A 20,803-nucleotide genomic window follows, 5' to 3' on the forward strand; every position below is an offset into this window, starting at 1 on the left:
GGTAATTTTACTTTTTCATGTGTACTCATATGTACTCATTGAAAGAGATCATTCATTAGGTCACGGGAAAATTGTGCAAATTGTTCACAATTATAAACACAACGTTATGTTTTTCTATTTGTTTTATCATCTGTTTTCTATTTACTTTGCCAACAGAAGTTAGTCAAAATAAAGGAATATCTGATTATATAAGCTGGTTCTTGGTTTGTGGTCAACCATGATATGGTTTATTTGGGTTTGGTTTAACAAGATGTCTGATTGCAGCCAGGGTCATTCAATATTTATGTTGTATGTTGCATGCCACTATGATTTGTTCCAAAAACTATGGCTTAACAAGTCATATGAATCTAACCATACTGTCTAGGCAGAATAAGTAATCAAGTAATCACTACTGAAGAAGTTCAATATCAAATAATAATGTCATGGTCACCTTATATCATCTGTCATCTTAGATCCAAGACTGTATTCAGAGTTTGTTGTATCTACTCCAATACTAGAGTCAGCTATTGGAAATAAGTTTATTAATAAGACCTTTTCTGTATGCTTATACAATCTGTTTCAAAACCAGAAAACTAGAGGCAAACCTCATTATTTAATACAAAGGTATATTAGACAGACAGTGGTAAGGTACAGACAGCTAGTAGAAAGTAAACTAAAAGTCTTCCGCAATTATAAGTTGTTGTTTTTTCCTTTTAATCAACTTCTCCCAATTCTGTTTCTAAGTGATCTCTTAGATTGTCTGTATGTGTGAGCTTTATTTGGGAAGCTGAGCTACATAGTTCTTAGGATCCTTGCCAGCCTCCATATTCCTACCCATTCAGGAGGGGGGAAATCAAATGAAATTCCATTAATGTACAGATGGACATTTATATTGATTTTTGCAAAGACCAGAACATAATGACAACACAAATAACAGATAATAGCATCTGGCACTTTTAACATTTTAAGCCCTGAAATCTTTGGAAAACTGACAGTTGAACTAAACTAAAAGCTCCAGTTATTTCTCAGCTTTTTGCTTCCTTTTAAGAAGAAGGTCAGCTTTTTTCAATTCAGGATTGATTTATTTATTTATTTATTTATTTATTTATTTATTTATTTATTTATTTATTTATTTATTTATTTATTTATTTATTTATTTTTGAGGATGGCTTCTGGGCAGATACATTATTTCTTTGTTAGGAAAAAAAAACTTTTAGAAATGAACTTCAATTTGACAATCAATTCCATGTGTGTGTGTATGCATGGATAATAACGATTACTTGCTGCATCTAATATAATACCTTTATAGTATGCTGTTTTTGACCTTTTTTCATTTATAGCCAATATTATTTGGATCTTGTATATTTTGGATATGGATCAGACACAAAATTATTCAGATGAAAGGATAAATATTTTGTCCCCTCCCGCCTGTATTCCCAAGGCCCATTTGGAGAATTCTTTTGGTTCATGCATGACCCATGTGTATGCTACCATACTTTTATCTTTACATTATAAATGACAGTATAAACATCTCTATTTGATGAAAGTAAATATATGTGTCCCAGGATAATGTGGCAGGATCCAATCTGGAACCAGATGTCTAGTCTTCTGAGCTTTTGGATTCATGCTGGAGGCCATCCTCCAGACTGGAGAGAAATAAGTTCTCTGAGGATGGGCTCCAGCATGAGTCCAGAAGCTCAGAAGGCTTAATCTCTGGTCCCAGTGACCAGAGTGTTTGGATCCTGCATCTTTATCTGAGTATTTTTGGAAACATTTAGTTTCAGTTTACAATCATTTTCAGCTGTTCCAGCTGCAGAAAATATTACTTACTCTAAACTCATCCTTGAGGATAGTGATAAATATTACCAGAAAGACTCATAGGACCATAGATTTAATGCGACCTTAAGCAATTTAGCTCAACTTCTGCTTAGTGCTTGACAGTACTTACCATTGGGAAATTCCTCCTAATATTTGCCCTTAGTTTTATATTCCTTTGTCTTTGTCCAGCTTCCAGTTTGAGTTAAGAAGTGATATGTCCCATCTTATAATATATAACATCATATAAACACTTTTCAGGTATTTGTATACCATTGGCATATTTATTTTAATATTCTCTTTTGGAAATGAAATATGCACCATTCCTGACAAAGAATGGTTTCCATATCCCTTACCATTCCGATATCTCTTCTCTGAACTTGTTTCAGCTTCTCGATATCTCCTTTAAACTGCATGAGATAGTACCTCTGATGATTTGGATGCAATACTTCTATTAATACACTTATCTTTTTAACTGATGTCTTATAATGTTTTTTTCATGTTTAGCTAATGGTCCACTAGTTACTTTACATCCTTTGGACAAACACTCCTGGCAAGCCAGCTCATTAAAATTCTATAGTTATATGTTTGATTTTCTTCTTAATCAGAAACTCTGCTAGTTGGCCTAGTGTTCAAGTCTGTCAAGATAATTTAGACTGTGGTTGCCATCTTAAGAATTAGCCAGCCTCCAAGCCTGGTGTTAGCCACAAATTTGATAAGTGCCATTTCTATCCCAGCTATCTCTGCCCAAGAATCCCTTATGCTGATGATGTAGGCTATGAATTAGGAATCTGGATGCTTTGTTTTAGCCAATTGTTCAGTTCCAGGATTTTGTTTTCCATTTTGCCCCTTGACCATCAATGTATAGATTTATTTTTTGCAACTCCTTTGCTTTCCTGTGCTTGGCTTTAAGCTATTTATCTGAAGTATTGATTTCTTTTGGTTGTGTTGTTTTCTCCATGTAGGGAAGCAGAAATAAATAGCAATCAATTGCAGTTCCCAGGATATTTTATATTTTGTGTGAAATTTCTATATATATATGGATTTCCCCCCCCCCCAAAAAAAAGGAGTATATTCTGTAATATAATATTCTGCCCCCTCAATTCCAAAGACAGCTTTAAAAATGAAGTTTTCATTCGATGATGGGAGGTAGTGGAGATTTTCTATACCTTAAGTTATGACCATTATACTTTTTTTACTATTACCAAATTTGAATGGCTTTATTTAGTAAAACTCTCTTTCTTTCAATCTTTTGAAATATTCACACATATTATGTTTATCTACTTGGACTGCTTGAGACTCAAAGTGTAATAGAGTAATATAAATCATTCCACTAACAAATCAGTTTGAATATCATGATATAATATTAATAGAAAATTGCATTTTGATCTTTTGTTCATGACAAATTGACATTATGAGCTAATACAGATTGCTAAAAATTGTTGTGTGAAATGTTTGAATGATTAATGGGATTTTTACTTTAACCATTTTCTTAATTAATTTTCATATGCCCAAAGGCAATATTTACAATTGTAACTTCTAGTGACACCTCGGTTTGGGCCTGAAATATTTTCAGCTTCAGAGACACTTAAATTATTAGGAGTGATTAGTAAAATTATAATAGTAAAAGATCCCACAATTAACCTTTATAAATCTTTGTCAATGAATTAATTCAATATGCAAATGTTAAAAACTAAATAGAACAAAGAATTGGAGGTCCCCATTTCCTTTGTCAAGGAATTTTCATATATAAAAATTAAATAGTTCCTATATTATGCCATATTTAATTAAAATAAATTGGATCTATTGTATTTTTACTGAAAAGATATTAATTTTCATCATGTTGTTTAAGATACGGTAAGAACAATGTTTCATTCAAACACATTTTCAGCAATGACCTAAAACTGCTATATTCTGGGAAGAAGTCATATATGTTACTTCGATAGTGATTTTATAAAACTTTGCCATTGTTCCATTATATCTTGGATTCAGGAAGATAACACACTTTTTTGTGAGAACTTGCTTGATCCACATATAGCAGTGCAGCAGCTTTATTTTGTTTTGTTAATCCCTGAGGTGGTAAAATCCATTGTTCTATTGAGATACAGAAGAAAGAAATATCTCAGAAAGTTGGAGTTTGCCCTTCATGTCCATATCTTCAGAGTGATTGTTCAGCTCTGAGACATAAGCCTCTCTTGATTTTTTTATATGTTTCTAAGAACTCACTATTTCCACAGAGCTTCCTTCTTTCTCTTTGGGGGTCTTTTTTGCTCTTCTGCCTGGTCCTCCTTGAGGTGTTATTCTGCCCGCTAATATCATGAAGATTGTTCTTATGTAACACTTGTATTTTCCCAGAGGAGTCTTAAAGAAAATGATTGCCATCTGGCCTTTCATCTCCTTCAACAAGGAAAATAACCTACTCTTATAATTAGCATACTTTTCTAGTAAGAAGACAAAATAAAATAAAATAAATAAGTGAAATAAATAAAACAAAGTAAAAATAATAAAATAAATTAAAATAAAATAACATAAAATAAAGTTGCTTTGTAAGAGTGGATTTATTGACGTAAGAGCAAGAATACTTCCAGACAGATAGCTGCAGTGCTAACAATAAAAATATTGTGTAAATATTGCATATTCTTTTGCTTTTAATAAAAAATCTTTGATACAAAATAATTGGCATAGCTTTTAAACTGACATGTTCAAAGTATAATTCCTTGGCAGGTTTCTTTCAAGTAATGGTTCCATTTAAGTTTGATGTATTCAGATATGTTCTGTTTGATTCATAAAAATCCAGCATAGTTGAAATCTACTTGAATAGCTCTATGTATACTTTGTAAGTCTTTAGTTGCATTTGAGAAATCATAGCCTTCTTTCAACAATAGGTTATGAGGTTCTTTGATCTGGTCCAAAATCAGTCCAATCATTTTTCAATATTACTTGTAATTTTACTATGGGATGGGGATGAATATTTTTTTTGACATATTTTTTATCAAAAACAAACGGATGGTCAATGGCTCTCAGAGTCAGAACTAGAAAAGGTAGGGTAGAGACACAACAATTTAATTTTGTTTTCCTTCCTAAGGCTAGGAGAGCCACTTGAGGTCCTATGACTTCAAATTGTGGGGTCGTTGGTGCTCTTTGAACTTGGTGGTTTTCTTGCAGACATTTCTTTAGCACTGATGATATTACCTAGTTCAGTGATGGCAAACCTTTCAGAGACCGAGTGCCCAAACTGCAACCCAAAACCCACTTATGTATCATTGTGTGCTGGGTGGGCGTGGCCCATTGGGTGGATGTGGCCCATTGCATGGCGTGGCCAACTGAGTGGATGTGGCCCATTGGGTGGGCGTGGCTGCAGTGGTAACGGAAGACTGGGTGGGACTAAAAAGTTCAATCAGTCAATTCCAACTTTGTGAGATCTTTTTTTTCCACTGCGAGAAGTTGAACTTGATTGATTGATTGAACCTTTTTTTTTGCACATGGCAGCAGAGACCTAAAGCGAAAAGGTTTTATAAAACCCAGCTGAAGGCCTAGGACTGGGGTGATGGCACACATGCCGACAGAGAGGGCTCTGCATGCCACCAGTGGCACGCATGCCATAGCTTCGCCACCAAGGACCTAGTTTGTTAATAAAATGTCTGCAAGAAAACCACCAAGCTCAGAAAGTACCCCAAACCCCACAGTCCATTCCTGAGCTACAAATATTCTCTTCTATTGGTGCCTCAAATTGTACCATTCTGTTCTTATGTGTTTCATTGAATTAAAACACAGAATACTTATTGTAAAGATTTAAAGCAGCTGTTTAACTACAGCAAGTCAGAGATTGGGGTGATGGCTCTTCCTACACAACTGCAATCCTTCTTTGCAATGCAAGATTGCAATGACATGGAAATAAATCTCCTACTTTCTGCACTAATTTTCATGTAATTAATATGGTCTCCACCTGGCAGTCATTATACATGCACTGTTCTTATGTTGTACACAAAGATAAATCTGAATAAACAGTGCTGATTCCTGTTAATTTATCTAAGTGTCATTCAACTCGCATTATAAAAATCTGATGCTGATTATTCATCATAAGAGTAGGTTTAAATAATACTCTACTTTGCTTAATTCTGGCAACAACATTTGTATAGAAAACATGGGCAAAAAGTTGGGGGAAGGGAGAAAACAAACTAGAAATGTACTATCAACAGTCAATAAACATATAAATGAAAAGGGCATAACAAAAATCAAGGAAATCATCAGGGTTTAAATTATAATTTAGTACAGTATATGTTTCAAATGATGATTCCCTTTATGTAAATATTTGTCTTATTTATGTAAGGGAGAGTATCAGCCCACAGCTGCATTTTTGTTTCCTGTTCAGCTTCTATTGTAAACCAAATTGATACACTATACTAATATGCATGTTGATGTTTTGGGAATGCCATGATGAAGAATACAGAGGAGCAAATGAGATATGGGTTGTATTTTAAGTGCTTGATTTATTTCTTTGATGATCACTGTCCAAGGGTCAATTTTTATATGATTTATATGTTTCTGGCAATTGAGATTTCAAATTCAAAGAGGTACACAGCCAAGCTGTATTGAATCTTCACATATCTGCTGTATTCCTACACCAAACCTGGGTAATTTCCAGGGTCAAAATGGGGCTGAAAATATAGATGTTAGAGAACAGTACATGTATATCTAGTATTTTTGATTTGCATACCTCTTTCCACCTTAATTGTTGCTCCATTTTATTTGACTTAGGATTGGTCAACTCTCTGTTTGAAGATTATTATTCTGTTATATACTGGTAGGATGGCTTTATATTTATTAAATATAATAAATATTAGACGTAGATGGGTTTTGGCTTCTATATGGTGAATATCAACAAAACAGAAAGCAGTAAGAACAGATAAATGTGGCCATAAACGTCTTCCTAGAGACTGGTCAGGAGCTTTTTTAGACATAGCTTTTAAGAACAAAATTAACCAGAGATTTAACATGCTGCAAAACAGGACACCACCCTAAAGCATTATCTGTCTCTACAAGAATGCTATAGCGTTCTACACAGGGCTCATAAACATTCTTAGAAAATAAAATAGAGGATGACTGCTTTGTTTGGAAACATATTTATCTTTTTTTTAAAAAAAACAAATGTAGAGAGTGTCTTAGCATGACTAAATCAGAGAAGAAGCATTCCCATTTATGTGTATTTGTGTGTTTGTGCAGATGAACAAATTGTCATGTAGCAGCCATTTTAAGGAAATTCACAACATGCTCTCTAAACTTTAGACATGGCCTCCTGCTTAAAAATATTGAGGAATGCATATCTGCCTTCCTAAAATAGGTAAAGAACTTACTGACATGGTCTTTCATATGCTAAACTACAACCCTTTCAGCCATCAGCAATATTTTAAAAGTACAGATAGGTGTAGAGCAGACATGTCAAACACAAGGCCTGGGGGCCGGATCCGGCCCGCGAAGTGGTTTCATGTGGCCCCCGAAGCCATCCTGGAAACAGTGAGGGAATGGCCCCCGCTGCCTTGGCCCTGGCCCAGAGACCCTCCTTCTGCCAGAGACCCCCAGATCTGTCCCACTCCTGCCCAGGCCCCCATAGACACCCTTGATGCCAATGATGTAGAGCTGGCCATGCCCACCTGGTAGGCCATATACACTCCAGCCACGCCCACCCAGTAGGCCACGCCCACCCTGGCCATACCCACCCGGCCCCCCGAGGGCAACCACAATGCTGATGTGGCCCTCAATGAAATTGAGTTTGACACCCCTGGTGTAGAGAGTTGAATGTTTTCTCTTCATTCTCATAAAAATCTGGCAGCCAAAATCTGAATTTTCTAGGAATACCACCATACTATCAGAAATGAACATGACATAACAGTTAATGGCACATCATTCTAAATACCTCTTTCTGCCAGCATCATATAGGCAGAAATAACCTTGATCAGTCCTTAAGACAGTAACCAACTTCTAGCTGAATTGCATTTGTTGATATTTAGAGATGCAGGAATATCTGCCATTAACTCAAATTATGCATTAGAAAATAAACTGTCCAAAATTACACCCCTGGGTATTGTCAAGTAAAATAAAACAAAATACCTCTTTCTCTTCCTCTTTTTTGCCTTGGCTCTTGCTATAATTGATTGGTGTATCCCAACCTTCTTTTTCATTCAAAGCTTGGTAGAAAGTGGCATTAACCAGAATGCTGCCTGATTTGAGGGGGGAGGAGGAAGGAGTGGGGACACTTGCACTGAAGGAACTTAGAGAACCAATATTTTCTTGACTTCGGTTCTTTTTCATGCTCAGATCCAAAGTGCCATTTTCATCTACTTCTATTTCAGTTCCCTGAAACATAAGAGAGAAACGTTTAAAGAGCTGTTTGCAGAGGTACCCTAAGACATGTGGAGCTTTTAAGGGATAAGTGAAAATGCCTCTTATTATTTAAATATGTCTAAATCTAAAACCAGCTTTACAGTTTACACCCATTAATATTTAATTCTTAGGCAGACTTAAGTGATACTTCAATAATGCTCTTTCTGCGTTTGAATACTTCTATATTACAAGCAGAATTGGAAAAGGGGCTTCCTAAATGTAAACTGTATATACTAAACCAGAGGATATGTTTAAAATTTAAATCTTGCTCCTTTTATTTGCAAATAATTATGATCCCTTTCGGATCAAAGCATAAATTCATTGCTTATCAATCTTATTTTTTTTTCCTTCCTTCCCCCACACACTACAGATAGTACATTTGCATTAGAGGAGGGTAAAGAAATGCAAAAACATTTGTCCTTTACATAGGAGCTACAATCTCACTTGATCTAAAGTGCACTCTGAATTATAAGATCATGTTAAAGGATTATCGTAATAAATGTGGTGGTACTCCTCTTTTAAATATAATATCTCATTGGACATTATGAAGAACAAAATCAGATATAAATTATTCTTGTTGCTCTGTAGTTTGCCTTATGGCCAAATTATGTGCATTTTTCCATACGATACCTTATGCATGTTTGCTATCTACAAAAGTATCTTAACTGAACTATTGAAAAGTTTTGACCTACAAAGATTCAAATAGGATTTTTAACCTGATGCTTTCCCAGATGTGTGAGCTAAATGCCACAATTTCCTTTAGGCCCTATTGACCAAGAATTTGGGGGAGTTAAAATATAATACATCTCCAGGTTTGAGACAACACTGTATGCCAAACCAGCTAGGATTGCTGTCCCTTGCATTTATCTCAGCATCCTTTGGTACAGAGGAAGAATAGAGAATTTCAGTTTACTCTCTAATTCAGGGGTACTCAACCTATAGCAAATGAACTCTATCATTCCTGCATCTTTTTTGCCAGCAAGGTAGCCTCAGGAACTATATTACCCAAATTTAGGAGCAATGCAATTGCCACCATATTTTTAAATAGATTTTTGGCACTAAGCACTAAACTAGGTTTTAATAAATTAATACAAAAAGAAAACAATCAACATCTGGGGAACAACTATTAATTCTATGACAAAACAAAATCAATGCAATACAAATTAAAATACAAATTGTAAAGTTGTAGAGTTGAGAAAGGAGATTCCAGGAGAGAGATAACTTTTGTTTAAAGATGGATGAATGAGAAATGGAACAGTGCTTTTGCTTTATATATTCCCTTTATAAAACATTGCAAAACGGAAAATGGTTAGGTTACTATGGTATTCAGAAATTGTTAAATCCAATCAGAGGGCTGGATTATTATACTCACATTCTGGATCCAAAACTTATTCAGAAAAAACAAAATTCAACCCTCCCATAATCTAGTATCGGGAACACAAAGTATGTACCACAACAGCCATATTTTCAGGAAAGTTTATAAGAAAGTTGTAAGAAGATTCCACTTTTATAAGAATCTTTGCAAAGGTTTTTGAGCTACAATGCCTTACGTTGTTATGCTTTAAGAAAATTTGGTAGCATTTAAATTCTGAATCATAATATCACGACATTTATAGTAAAATGGGATTTCAGGGAAGAGTATTCCTAGCAAATTTTACACTGGTAGGTTGAAGGTGTTTGGGGACAAGTTTAAGGTGCTTATCTTAAAGGGAAGGGATGATGGAAAGAAATGATGATGTCCTTCACAAATATGTTATGTTGAGAGTAGAAGAATGTATAAAAAATTCTCTCAATAATCTTTTCAATAAAATATAAAATAGACATCCAAAGCAGCTCATGAAATATCACCATGCAACAGGAAATAACAAGGAAAGCAAATGACAAAATAAACATCTCCTTCCAAGATGTTTGCAACCCTCCAAAGAGGCTGTACTGGTGGTCTGATCTCAAGAGGAAGCCTTGTCATTCAGTGTAATTTTTGTTCTCCCTCCCAGCACAACCTGGTTGTAAATCTGGAGCAACAAATTGGCCAAATGCACTATGGGAATGCTTTAATTGGGACCAAGCAGGCTAGAGGGATACATTCTATCTCATGTACTTCACAATTTATCCCAAATTATCTCAATAAACCTTGACATTCAACTCTTGACAGAATCCAATGCTAAACTCTTTTACTGAGTTATCCTGAATTTCTTCTAGATAGTAGGAAAGTATAGGAAGTGAGGAAAAAAATACAGGGCATATACTGGTCCAGTATCTGGTTTTTTCCTTCATATAAATGAAGCTTCAATGGTTAGATAACCCAGACTTTGATATCTGAATATAGATCTTTTTTAACATTCATATTTTGTTATGGTTTTTTTTAATCTAGCTGAAATGTTAATATATATTGCAAATTCATGTATGATATGCCATACTTTAAATAAATAAATATGTGAAACTACTTCTCAGGTATGATTAGTTGTCTGCTTGGTGGTTATCTTCCTTAACCTATGAACCACATGTTGCCAAATCAGATCAGCTACTGCTTTAGTGACTAGAATATTCTTGAATTATTCTTATAAAAAGTTTTATTATAAATCCTGACTGATAAATGTATCTGCTGTATGATTAGTTGCTCCACCATAAATGCTTGGACACGAATTCAGTATGTTGGTTACTAAGAAAAAGAGAAAGACAACCAAATAGAATAAATTCTGAAAAAAAGTTATAAAAGAATAAACTATTTTGATATTGCTGCTAAAATATCAATCCTTTTAGAGTATGTTGCTCATATAATGTTAGAAAATTATCCAGAAAATGTAAAGTTTTCATGATACTTGCATAAGGTTTTTGAAATATCAGTTTTCTTGCTTTCCTTGGAAAAAGCTGAAAACAATTGGGCCAATTACTTCTCTGTGTACAAACGAGAAACTCTTCTATGACAATGGTCACATTTTAATCCCTCATTTTAAGAGAGATATACTTCATTATATTTATGGGAAGTAAATATACTTATAATATGTTCATGGTAAGATGCTTTCACTATATCTTTCTGTCCCTTTTTAGTAAATAATTTAATCTCCTGTGATAGTTTTAAACCCTGAATTTGCCAGTACAGCTTATCCCGGATAATAACTTAGTAACCACATCTTATGCCATCTGTATAAAATCAAATACAGTTTTATATCAGCATTAATAACTCTTACTTACAAAAATCCAAGATATTAACTGTATCACTGCCAGCTGAACTTTCCAGGCTGCATTACCATAATTACCCTTGTGTTTTTTTGGCTTCATAGTTGATATATAAGTGCAGCCATGAAAGAGAGCTACAAAGTAATCAAGTTTAATAACCACTGTAAAGTAAAATACTAAATATTGTAGTTGCAAACATTTTTCATAATAAAAAATCTTGGGTTAAGTCTGCCTGACCAACATTCGCATAAAATGCCAGACCTCTGTGACAGATGGCTTAGGAGAAGATGCCATGTGATAGGGCTGCAGTAGTTTTATAGTGGGGAAAAAAAATCCATAAATAGTGCAGATTTTCTGTCACTAAATAAAATACCAGCTATAGGGAAGGCAGAGACAACAGCAAATAAATTCCATAAAACAGTCAAAGTCTTCTCAAATTAAAACACAAATCCAAATATGTTAGGAAACACATCTGACGATTGGGAACCAAGCCGTATTTAACTGAACCAAAAAGGCCTGGTTGGAAGACAATTCATATCCAGAGATGTGAACATTCTTGATTTTTTTTCTTTGTTTTTAACATTTATCATTTTATTGTTTGTGTTTTTATCATTATTGTTGAGCTGTGTGCCAGAAGATGAGTTGCTTTATAAATCTTTTCAAGTAAATAAAATTAATACAGCAGCTAGGGTTCTGATGTGTAAACATTGGTGAACACAAATTTAATTATGATCAGAAAGTTGTGCATTTGCAAAAAAAAAAGAACAGTTGGAATATAAGTGAGCTCATAGTTGAACAGAGTGATCAAATGGAGAAATGGGTCTTGGGTTTGTAGAAAAATGGATCCCATTTTACCTCTTGACTATTTATAATATGATACTTGTAACATTTTCTACAGTCATACCAAATGCCAAAGGAATACTACTATGGAATTCATCTTTCTGCTTCACGAATTAATCTTTTGATCATATTGTCAAAACATTTTAAACATAAATTACTAGAAGAGGATGAACACTTATTCAAAGAATAAGAAAGTCTGGTTTTATAGTAGTTTTTATTTTCATCTTGCCAAAATATGCAAGATGTGCTTAAATAGCTCTGGAAGATACTTTGGGAAAAAATCCACATGGGACAACTCTTTGATTTCTCCCCAATCAATAAATTGGTTGCATAGAAAACCAACATCTCAGGGAAATGGCTAGGCAAAGACATTTCTCTGTCATGCTAGGATTTGATAGGCAGAATGGTTGACAGAACAGGTGACTGTTCTAGGTATTGGCTGCATTCACACAACATACTTCACCTTGTTTAACATATTACTTTATAATATAAATCATTGATAAGAGATGGTATTAAGAAACAAACATGGAAATTGATCCAGGACAAATCACTGTTATCTTTTGGTATGATTTGGGATTGATAAAATGTCACAGTAATTTTTTAATGTGTTGATTACAATAAGTTTGTTAACAGGTTTTGAAACCTTAATCTTGCCTTTTTTATTACTATTCTTCTTGTTAATTATTATGTCATTAATATAGTATATAGATGACAGGTTAATAACTTGCAAATAAATTTATTAGTTTAAAGATTTGGTTTTTTTTTCAAGGGATGGGAAACTAATATTGTTGTAACATATTAGTCAGTGTTCAACTAGGGGGATAATATGTGCACATGTGTTAGTGTTTCTCCTTTTTTAATGCACTTTTTAAATGTCTGTTTTGTATTTTTTTCTTAGTTTTTAATTTTTTTAAGTTTTGTATTTGTATTTTGTATTTTAACTTTTTTTTGAATAAAATAATAATAGAATTGAAAAAAAATACTATAATATATATCAAACTTGGCAATTTTAAAATTTGTGGATTCCCCAACCAGCGTTCTGCCCAAGATTAACACTAACTAAGCTACTTAGTAAATTGTGCAAATGCGTCAGCTAGCTTTACCTGTTCTGGTTAAGAATGTTACCTGACTGTTATTCTGAAGTCATATAGTCGTAAAACAACCGAACCCCAACATGTTCAGAATAAGGAAGATTAACTGCGGCAGTGGTTACCAAGTTTAAGACACATCAGTTATTACTGGTTTACAATCCCCATCATCCTTCAATATTAGACATGGTATGATGGGAATTATAGAGAATAATATCTGGGGATCCCAATACTAATGCAGCTGATAATCTAAAAGATCATGAATATTCTTAAATCTAGTCAATCCTATAATCTCAGTGTGAAACACAAATCTCATGGCACACATAAGAATTATGCTAAATTAAGTCAAGGACTTGCCTAGTCTGGTATCCTATTTCCACAGTAAGCTTCTAATGTTTCAACACAATTTACAAGAAGAATCAAGCAGAACCAATTTCTTGCTTCTGTACTATCAGCAATTGCATTTCATCAGCAATATTTTTGTTTCCCTCCATCAGAAATAAAGTACCAGAGGTATAATGCAATGAATATGGAGATTCTTCTTGGGTCATAATAATTTCCAGTCATTGAGTTACATGCTGTCTATCTCTTTTAAAACAATATATGCCAATGGTCCTATCACATTTCAGACTATTATTGCAGGAAACTACTTTTTTCCAGTACGAACTCCTACAAAAATGTGTCTTGTAACACCACATTTAAAATATGTCTAATCCAAGAATTCATTATTCTATTTGTGTGTCATGTTTCACATTATAAGGACTAAAAAAGCGTTCTGGTGACGGTACTATGTAGTGTGATTTTCTTACTCAAAACGAGTATATGATCTGCTGTTTCTTCTGTTTCTTTGTTCAATCTGCACTTTGAATCATTTGATGATTTTTTCAGTTCTGGCCTTGATTGCATTAGTTCAAATAGCTTGCTCTTGAGAAGTCAAAATTAAGCATTCAGTTGCTTTTTTAATGTTCCGGTTGTAAGCCATTGCCAGGTTTTATCTTTATCCACTTTCCCTTTCATCTTTTGTAGAAATTTACCATGTAATGTTTCTCCTTGCTGGTATTTCATTCTTGTTTTTTATTACATTATTTCAATGTTCATGCTTTATTTCCTGTACATTTAAGTAAGTTCCAATTTTTAACTTGCATTAGTGCTTGTTCTTGGCCATCTTTTATATAATCATCCAATGCAGGCTTTTCTTCTTTGACAGTTTGTTTGACTTGAAATAAGCCTCTGCCTTCATTTCTGCAGGATGGGTATAATTTATTAGTACCATTACAGGAATATTATACATAGTGAATAATCATCAATTTCTTGTTTTTCAGTCCATACTGTCCAAATGAGCTTCTGGGCAGTTAATAATTCCAGCAATGTATCATATCACAAGTATGGTTCAGGAATTCCTGGTTTTGATGGTGTTTCCACTGTTTCGACTGTTCAGTTTTGTCTTTAACCATTTCCTCACTTTTTTGATGTATTCTTTATTAATCACATTTTAACTTGTCCATGTTTGATGTTATCCAACTGTAAAATGCCCAGATACTTGTAAGCTTCATCCTGGTGGTTTGGTCATTCAGTATTTAAATTCCATTATTCATCATTTCACTCGGATTTATCGCTACTTTAGCACATTTCTCTAGGCCAAATTCCACTGCTATATCTGTGCTAAACATACTTACAATATTTATCAATGACTAAATTTTGATTTCTGATTTTCTGTAAAGCTTCAGATCATTCATATAAAGTAAATGCAAATAAACAAATATATAAAGCACTTTGGTCCAGTGGTTAAGAAACCAGGCTAGAAACCAGGAGACTGTGAGTTCTACCCCACCTTAGCCATGAAAGTCAGCTGGATGACCTTGGACCAGGCACTCTCTCTCAGTGCAACTCACTTCACAAGGCTGGTATTGTGGGACAAGTAGAAGGAGGAAGTTAGGTTGGATATGTTTGTTGCCTTGAGTTATTTGCAAAAATAATGAAAATCAGGATACAAATTAAAAAATACTGTAAACAAAATGTGAGATTTTATTAGTATTTTTTGCTGTTGAATAGCCAAGATCTGTTTATTTCAAAATCACTGAAATCAGAATCATAACAATGACAAAAATAAATGTAATAATAAGTCACCCTTGTTGTTGTTGTTAGTTGCGAAGTCGTGTCCGACCCATCGCGACCCTATGGACAATGTTCCTCCAGGCCTTCCTGTCCTCTACCATCTTCTGGAGTCCATCAGTCATATATATATATATGACTGATGAGAACAAAATAAGTTCAAAATGGCCATATCAGCCTCCCTAATTCTTTATTAGCAATTTGAATAATTTACACAAATAATGAACTGTCGTAAGTTGTGACTATAGCCTGCGGATAGCCTTGGGCTAGGCTGAAACAGGAAAGAAGATTTAACCAGCAAGGTATTCAAAAGACTTGACAAATACTTAACACATATATCTCCCTTGCTTCCTAGCTAATAAAGAGAGAAAGAGCCTGTGGCCTAGGGGTTAAAACAACTGCCTAATATATAATTAGCCCGGGTTCGAATCTCAGATAAAGGGTATGACTGACTGATGAGAACAAAATAAGTTCGAAATGGCCATATCAGCCTCCCTAATTCTTTATTAGCAATTTGAATAATTTACTATATATATATATATATATATATATATATATATATATATATATATATATATATATATATATATATATATATATATATATATATATATATATATATATATATATATATAGTAAATAGTTATTCAAGTGCATAATTTTATAAACAAAAAACAGTCAGTTTGGTATAGTGGTTAAAGAAACCAGGCTAGAAAGCAGAAGACTGTGAGTTCTACTTCTGCCTTAGGCTAGTTAGATGACCTTGATCAGTCACTCTCTATCAGCCCTAGGAAGAAGGCAATTGCTTTTAGAATATTGCCAAGAAAATTGAAGGGACCAGTCCTGGAAGTTGCTAGGAGTCAATAATAAGTCAAATATGCTTTCTCTCTCTCTCTGTCTCTGTCTCTCTCTCTCATACAAAATTATATGAAAGAAAAACAAATTTAAAAACCTTTAAAAAATATAAAGTAGCTTAACCAGTAAATCATGATGGCTTTCAAATTAATGCACACATTCTGTATGCCACCATCTCTCTCCTGAGATAGGTATAGGCATTAATGAAAAGAATTTGGATTCAATTCTTTGCATCTACTCTTCAAAAGTTCAGAATATTTTATGAATTTGTTTGCCATCAACTGATGAATGGGAATGTTGGCTTTATTTGTCTGGATAGAAATCTGCTTCCAAAATTGTTATTTAAACTATTTAAAATATAAGAAATAAGTATTGCAAAGGATCGGAACCTATAGAACAGATACCACCCCAAAGAAGTCCTGCCATTGGATGGAATAAAATATGAGGAAAATAAATTAAAAATAGGAGACAAATTTAACCAAGTAAATTTACTCAAAATTCATTTAGTGGACCTGTAAATGCCTAACAGCTCATGCTATTCCATTTACGGTAATTAAAAATCTGTGGATTAAAAAAAATCAATAAGCACTAGTTTTCAAATATATTAAAATAAATTATTATGCTTAGCATTTATACTGTGGTGTAATAGCTTTAAATGTATCAACTGCAATGGTATTCCTGACTTAAATATATCCTTAATACCACAATCCAGATTCCTGGATTCTGTTTTGTTATCTATTCACCAGTTTCAGCACCAGGAATAATTGAGAGACATCAGATATGCTTGTCTGCTAAATATTTCATGCTGTTTATTTTCCTGTTGTGTTTTCTTTCAAGATAGAGTACACATATGCCACTCTGTCTAAACCTGTGGGGGGAACACCCAAACATTAAATAGATTTCTTGGCAAAACACCATAAAAAGATAAAGATAGAATATACTGCATGTGTTCCTTCTTTGAATGGCAATTACATAAGGTATGAGATCAAATCAGAGAAAACTGTAGGAAGAAGTGATATCACAACAGGCATATTTCACAAGAATTTAAGTAGAAGAAAAGTTAAGAGTGTCACCATTTTCTAAATCATTTTCAAAACACCCTCTAATACAAACTAAATAATCAGTTTCCTTAATTCTGGATAAATACAGGTGATTCAAGCTCATATTCTACTGTGTTGCCTAGAATATAAAATTTTTATATTGAATCATTTGCAGTTATTTAAATGTATTGGGACCGTTAAAATCAATGCTAGAAAAATTCCCTATCTTCTGCACTTAGTGTAGAACAATCTGGTTTAATTTATTTTGTTATTCAAACTGATCCAGAGAATTCTTTGCAGGAATTCATAACTATGCTTTTAAATATGTCGCATTTCATTGATGTTACTACTGTGTGTTGATTTTTCCCTTGCTTTATTTCATAGCGAAAACTAAGTTATGGAGATCTGTGTTTTTAAATAAATATGCAATTTGATTATAGATCACTTCTATTCTTTCTTAACATGGAAATACAAAAAAAAAATCCCTTAAAATATATGTTATAAAAACAAATTAAAGATCTCAGTTCAACTTTAGAATGTTTTAGTTAATTGTTTTGATAGGTTAATCAAAACATATTTTTTCCATTGAAAGATGATTTATTATATAAGCCTCATTAAATTTATTTTCATTCTTGAGGTTAAGTTTGAAAGTGAATAATCATTTTCCCTCATGTAATTTTCCACATGAAGATAATATTTTATTAGATGATGGTGAACAGACAATATACAATAGAAAAGCATAATAAACAATCTAAATGATTTTGCTTGGTTTTCTTTCATTCCCCCCACCCCACCCCAAGACTAAAGTAGACTTTTAGAAGTATGTGGCCTATTGAGGCATTTTTCCCTTATTCTTTTGGTGAGTTATGGGCTATTTGATTAGAATTTTTTGTCTGCAAAGAAATTGAAGGGGAAAGCTAGTTCACAAATTCATTTTTCATTCTTTATTTCACAGAAAATGTTCCCAGTGCAATGGAGAGGGAGCTACAGAATTTCAGATTCCCTGCCTGATATTATTTTAAATTTAATAACAATACCTTCTGAGAAAATTGTATGCACAATTAAAAATAAATTGTAAATATTGTTTGGAGACAAGAGTGAAAATCAGAGTGATTATCACACCAAACTAAAACCATGCAGTTTTAGAAAAAGTTTTGGATCACGTTATTCTTTATTCTCATTCTTGAGGAAAGTGGATAGCATAAGCAACAAAAAAAATACCATAATGTATATTAACCTGTTTAAAATCTTAATTTCTCTAAAGGGGATCTTTATTTAAACAAAATAAAAAGAATATCTTTGATTCTGGCAAATCCATCTCTTTCAACCTTGCTTTGCTTTGCTTTTGCCAAAAACTAATTCTGTTGGCCCTTCTGTAACCCTGGTTGTCATTTTTCCCTGCTGGAAGTTTGGCAAAAGTAAAATCTGGCAGAGGACAACACATTATATTTTTAACTGCATATTAAAAACTTTTTTGTATAGCCATTATTCTTACTATGTGCTCCAGTTGTGACTAGGAGTTGCTTCAATCACATTCCCTTCTTTGGCAAATGCAAAGCAGGTGTAAAACTGAATACGGTATATATATATTAACAACGGTCCCTCTATTACTGTTCTTTGGCAAGAACAGTCTGTTTCTAAGGTCAGCCAAAGGTAGGGGCAGCAGTTTAATATTGCCTCTGGTATCAGCCTCTTTCCACACAGTGGGATGAAAGTAGGGATTGTCATAACAAGTACTAGAATACTTTCTTGATACAAGGTAATAAATAAAATTGTGGCTCCAGCTAAAACTTGTTAGAAATTCTGTACCTCAAAAAGAAATTGCCTGGATAATTGGGCTTGGAAAATAAGACTCTCAGCTTCATTGGTTGTTGGAAAAGGCAAAGCAAAATATTCTTGTTGAACATCTGTGAGCTTCACTTGATTTTCCATATTTTGATATGCTATAAAAATGATTTGCCAGAAGGAAACAATCTTATTAAAGAAGATCCTCTGGCACCAGAATAATGGCTGCTCACATAGCAGGACTGAGAACTATGGCTAAAAGTTTAGTAGAAGGACTGGGAAATAGTAATTTATCTTTTCCAGAGCAAAGACATGTCACTGTATAATACTTTCAAGTAACCTACCTAGCTCTGCAGATCTGTGCCTGTTCATCTGTCTACAGGACCATCTCAGTGTGTTTATTCAAGACTGTACCAACATTATTTCCAATGGTGTTCTTGCTACTAGACTGGTAGCGAATGGTACTAAAGCAACCTAATTTGCCTACCTGAAAGGCTGCATTGTTAAACATTTCTGAGACTCCTAAACAAAGCTGAAGTACAGCAAATCTAGAGGACCTTGGTTGAGAATCCTGTCTTATTAAGTAACAACAATAACAACAAAAACAACAAATCTGTTGCCTTATAATCAATGAAAACAAAGCCTAATTAAAATTAAAAGTTTACAGCTACATATTTTCAGCAACCACCAAAACCTGTATATATCTCCAATTTATCAAAACTTGAATCTCTTTACATTTCTATTATTTTTATAGTAGTTTTTATTTCAGGTGAGAAGAAACTCTTTTAAAACAGTTTTGCACCATGTCCTTCCCTAGTTCTTTTCCATGTAGAAGCCATTTATGACAACTCTCCAGAACATAGTCCTGTCATTTTTCAAAGGAATACTCAGAAAGATGCTGCTCTTTTCAAGGGTAGGAAGGGGGAACAATTGAGTGCAATCACTAATATGAAAGACGGTTTATTCACACAGTTCAGTAGCTAACGCACCCTCCAGGTTTCTGGACATGCCTACCTTGGCAGACAGACTCCGTGGTTTGCTGGAGAGGATCTCTGTAGCTTCCCTGCAGTGGGTGGAAAGGTTCAGAATTGCAGCAGCTGCTGCTATGTGGGTGTCTTCACTACATTGACCATAGCGATAAGAGCTGGCATGGCAAGGACTCTGTGTGTGGGCGCTAGCACTAGGCTGCCGATTAGAAAATTTCCCTGGATTTGAAAAATGCTTTGCTGTTGAAGAGAGATTTGATTAGAAGTAGTTCTACAAAACTGTCCTCCTATTAAAGGGACAAAGGCAATCAGCTTATACAGTAAAATAGACAAACAATGCATGAAATAAAAGCTCCTTTTGACACAAAACTCAACATTTTTTTAAGTTTCAGAAATTAATAGATTTAAAACATTAGACATTGTTGTCATATAAATGTTCAGATACTTCCAAAATCAGTAGAGGACAACAATTATAAATTCATTTCCTAAAATGTTCTCATGCCATGTGAAGGAAACTTTGTAGGAATTTATTTATTTATTTATTTATTTATTTATTTATTTATTTATTTATTTATTTATTTATTTATTTATTTATTTATTTATTTATTTTTGGGACTTATATGCCGCCCTATCTCCTGAAGGACTCAGGGCGGCTAACAACAATAAAAACAACAATACAAAAGTTAAAAGAAATTAAATAAACAGCCCCAATAAATAAGCTAAACTAAACAATTAAAAATTAAAA

At 33.6% G+C, this 20,803-nt stretch overlaps 1 protein-coding gene across 1 annotated transcript in view; it reads right to left on the reverse strand.

The window, feature by feature from the left end:
• The window catches only part of ST18 (ST18 C2H2C-type zinc finger transcription factor), a gene marked incomplete at its 3' end in the record, with an annotated part of 117,311 nt that overhangs the window by 23,814 nt on the left and 72,694 nt on the right, over window positions 1-20,803 (reverse strand). The window contains exons 10-11 of the mRNA XM_081324677.1: window positions 20,087-20,298; window positions 7,903-8,148 (exon numbers count right to left, since the gene is read on the reverse strand). Coding sequence (XP_081180803.1) covers window positions 7,903-8,148; window positions 20,087-20,298 — 458 coding nt within the window. The remainder of the gene's footprint in view (window positions 1-7,902; window positions 8,149-20,086; window positions 20,299-20,803) is intronic.

The sequence above is a fragment of the Vipera berus genome, assembly GCF_964194415.1.
Source record: "Vipera berus genome assembly, chromosome: 3".
Lineage (NCBI taxonomy): Eukaryota > Metazoa > Chordata > Lepidosauria > Squamata > Viperidae > Vipera > Vipera berus.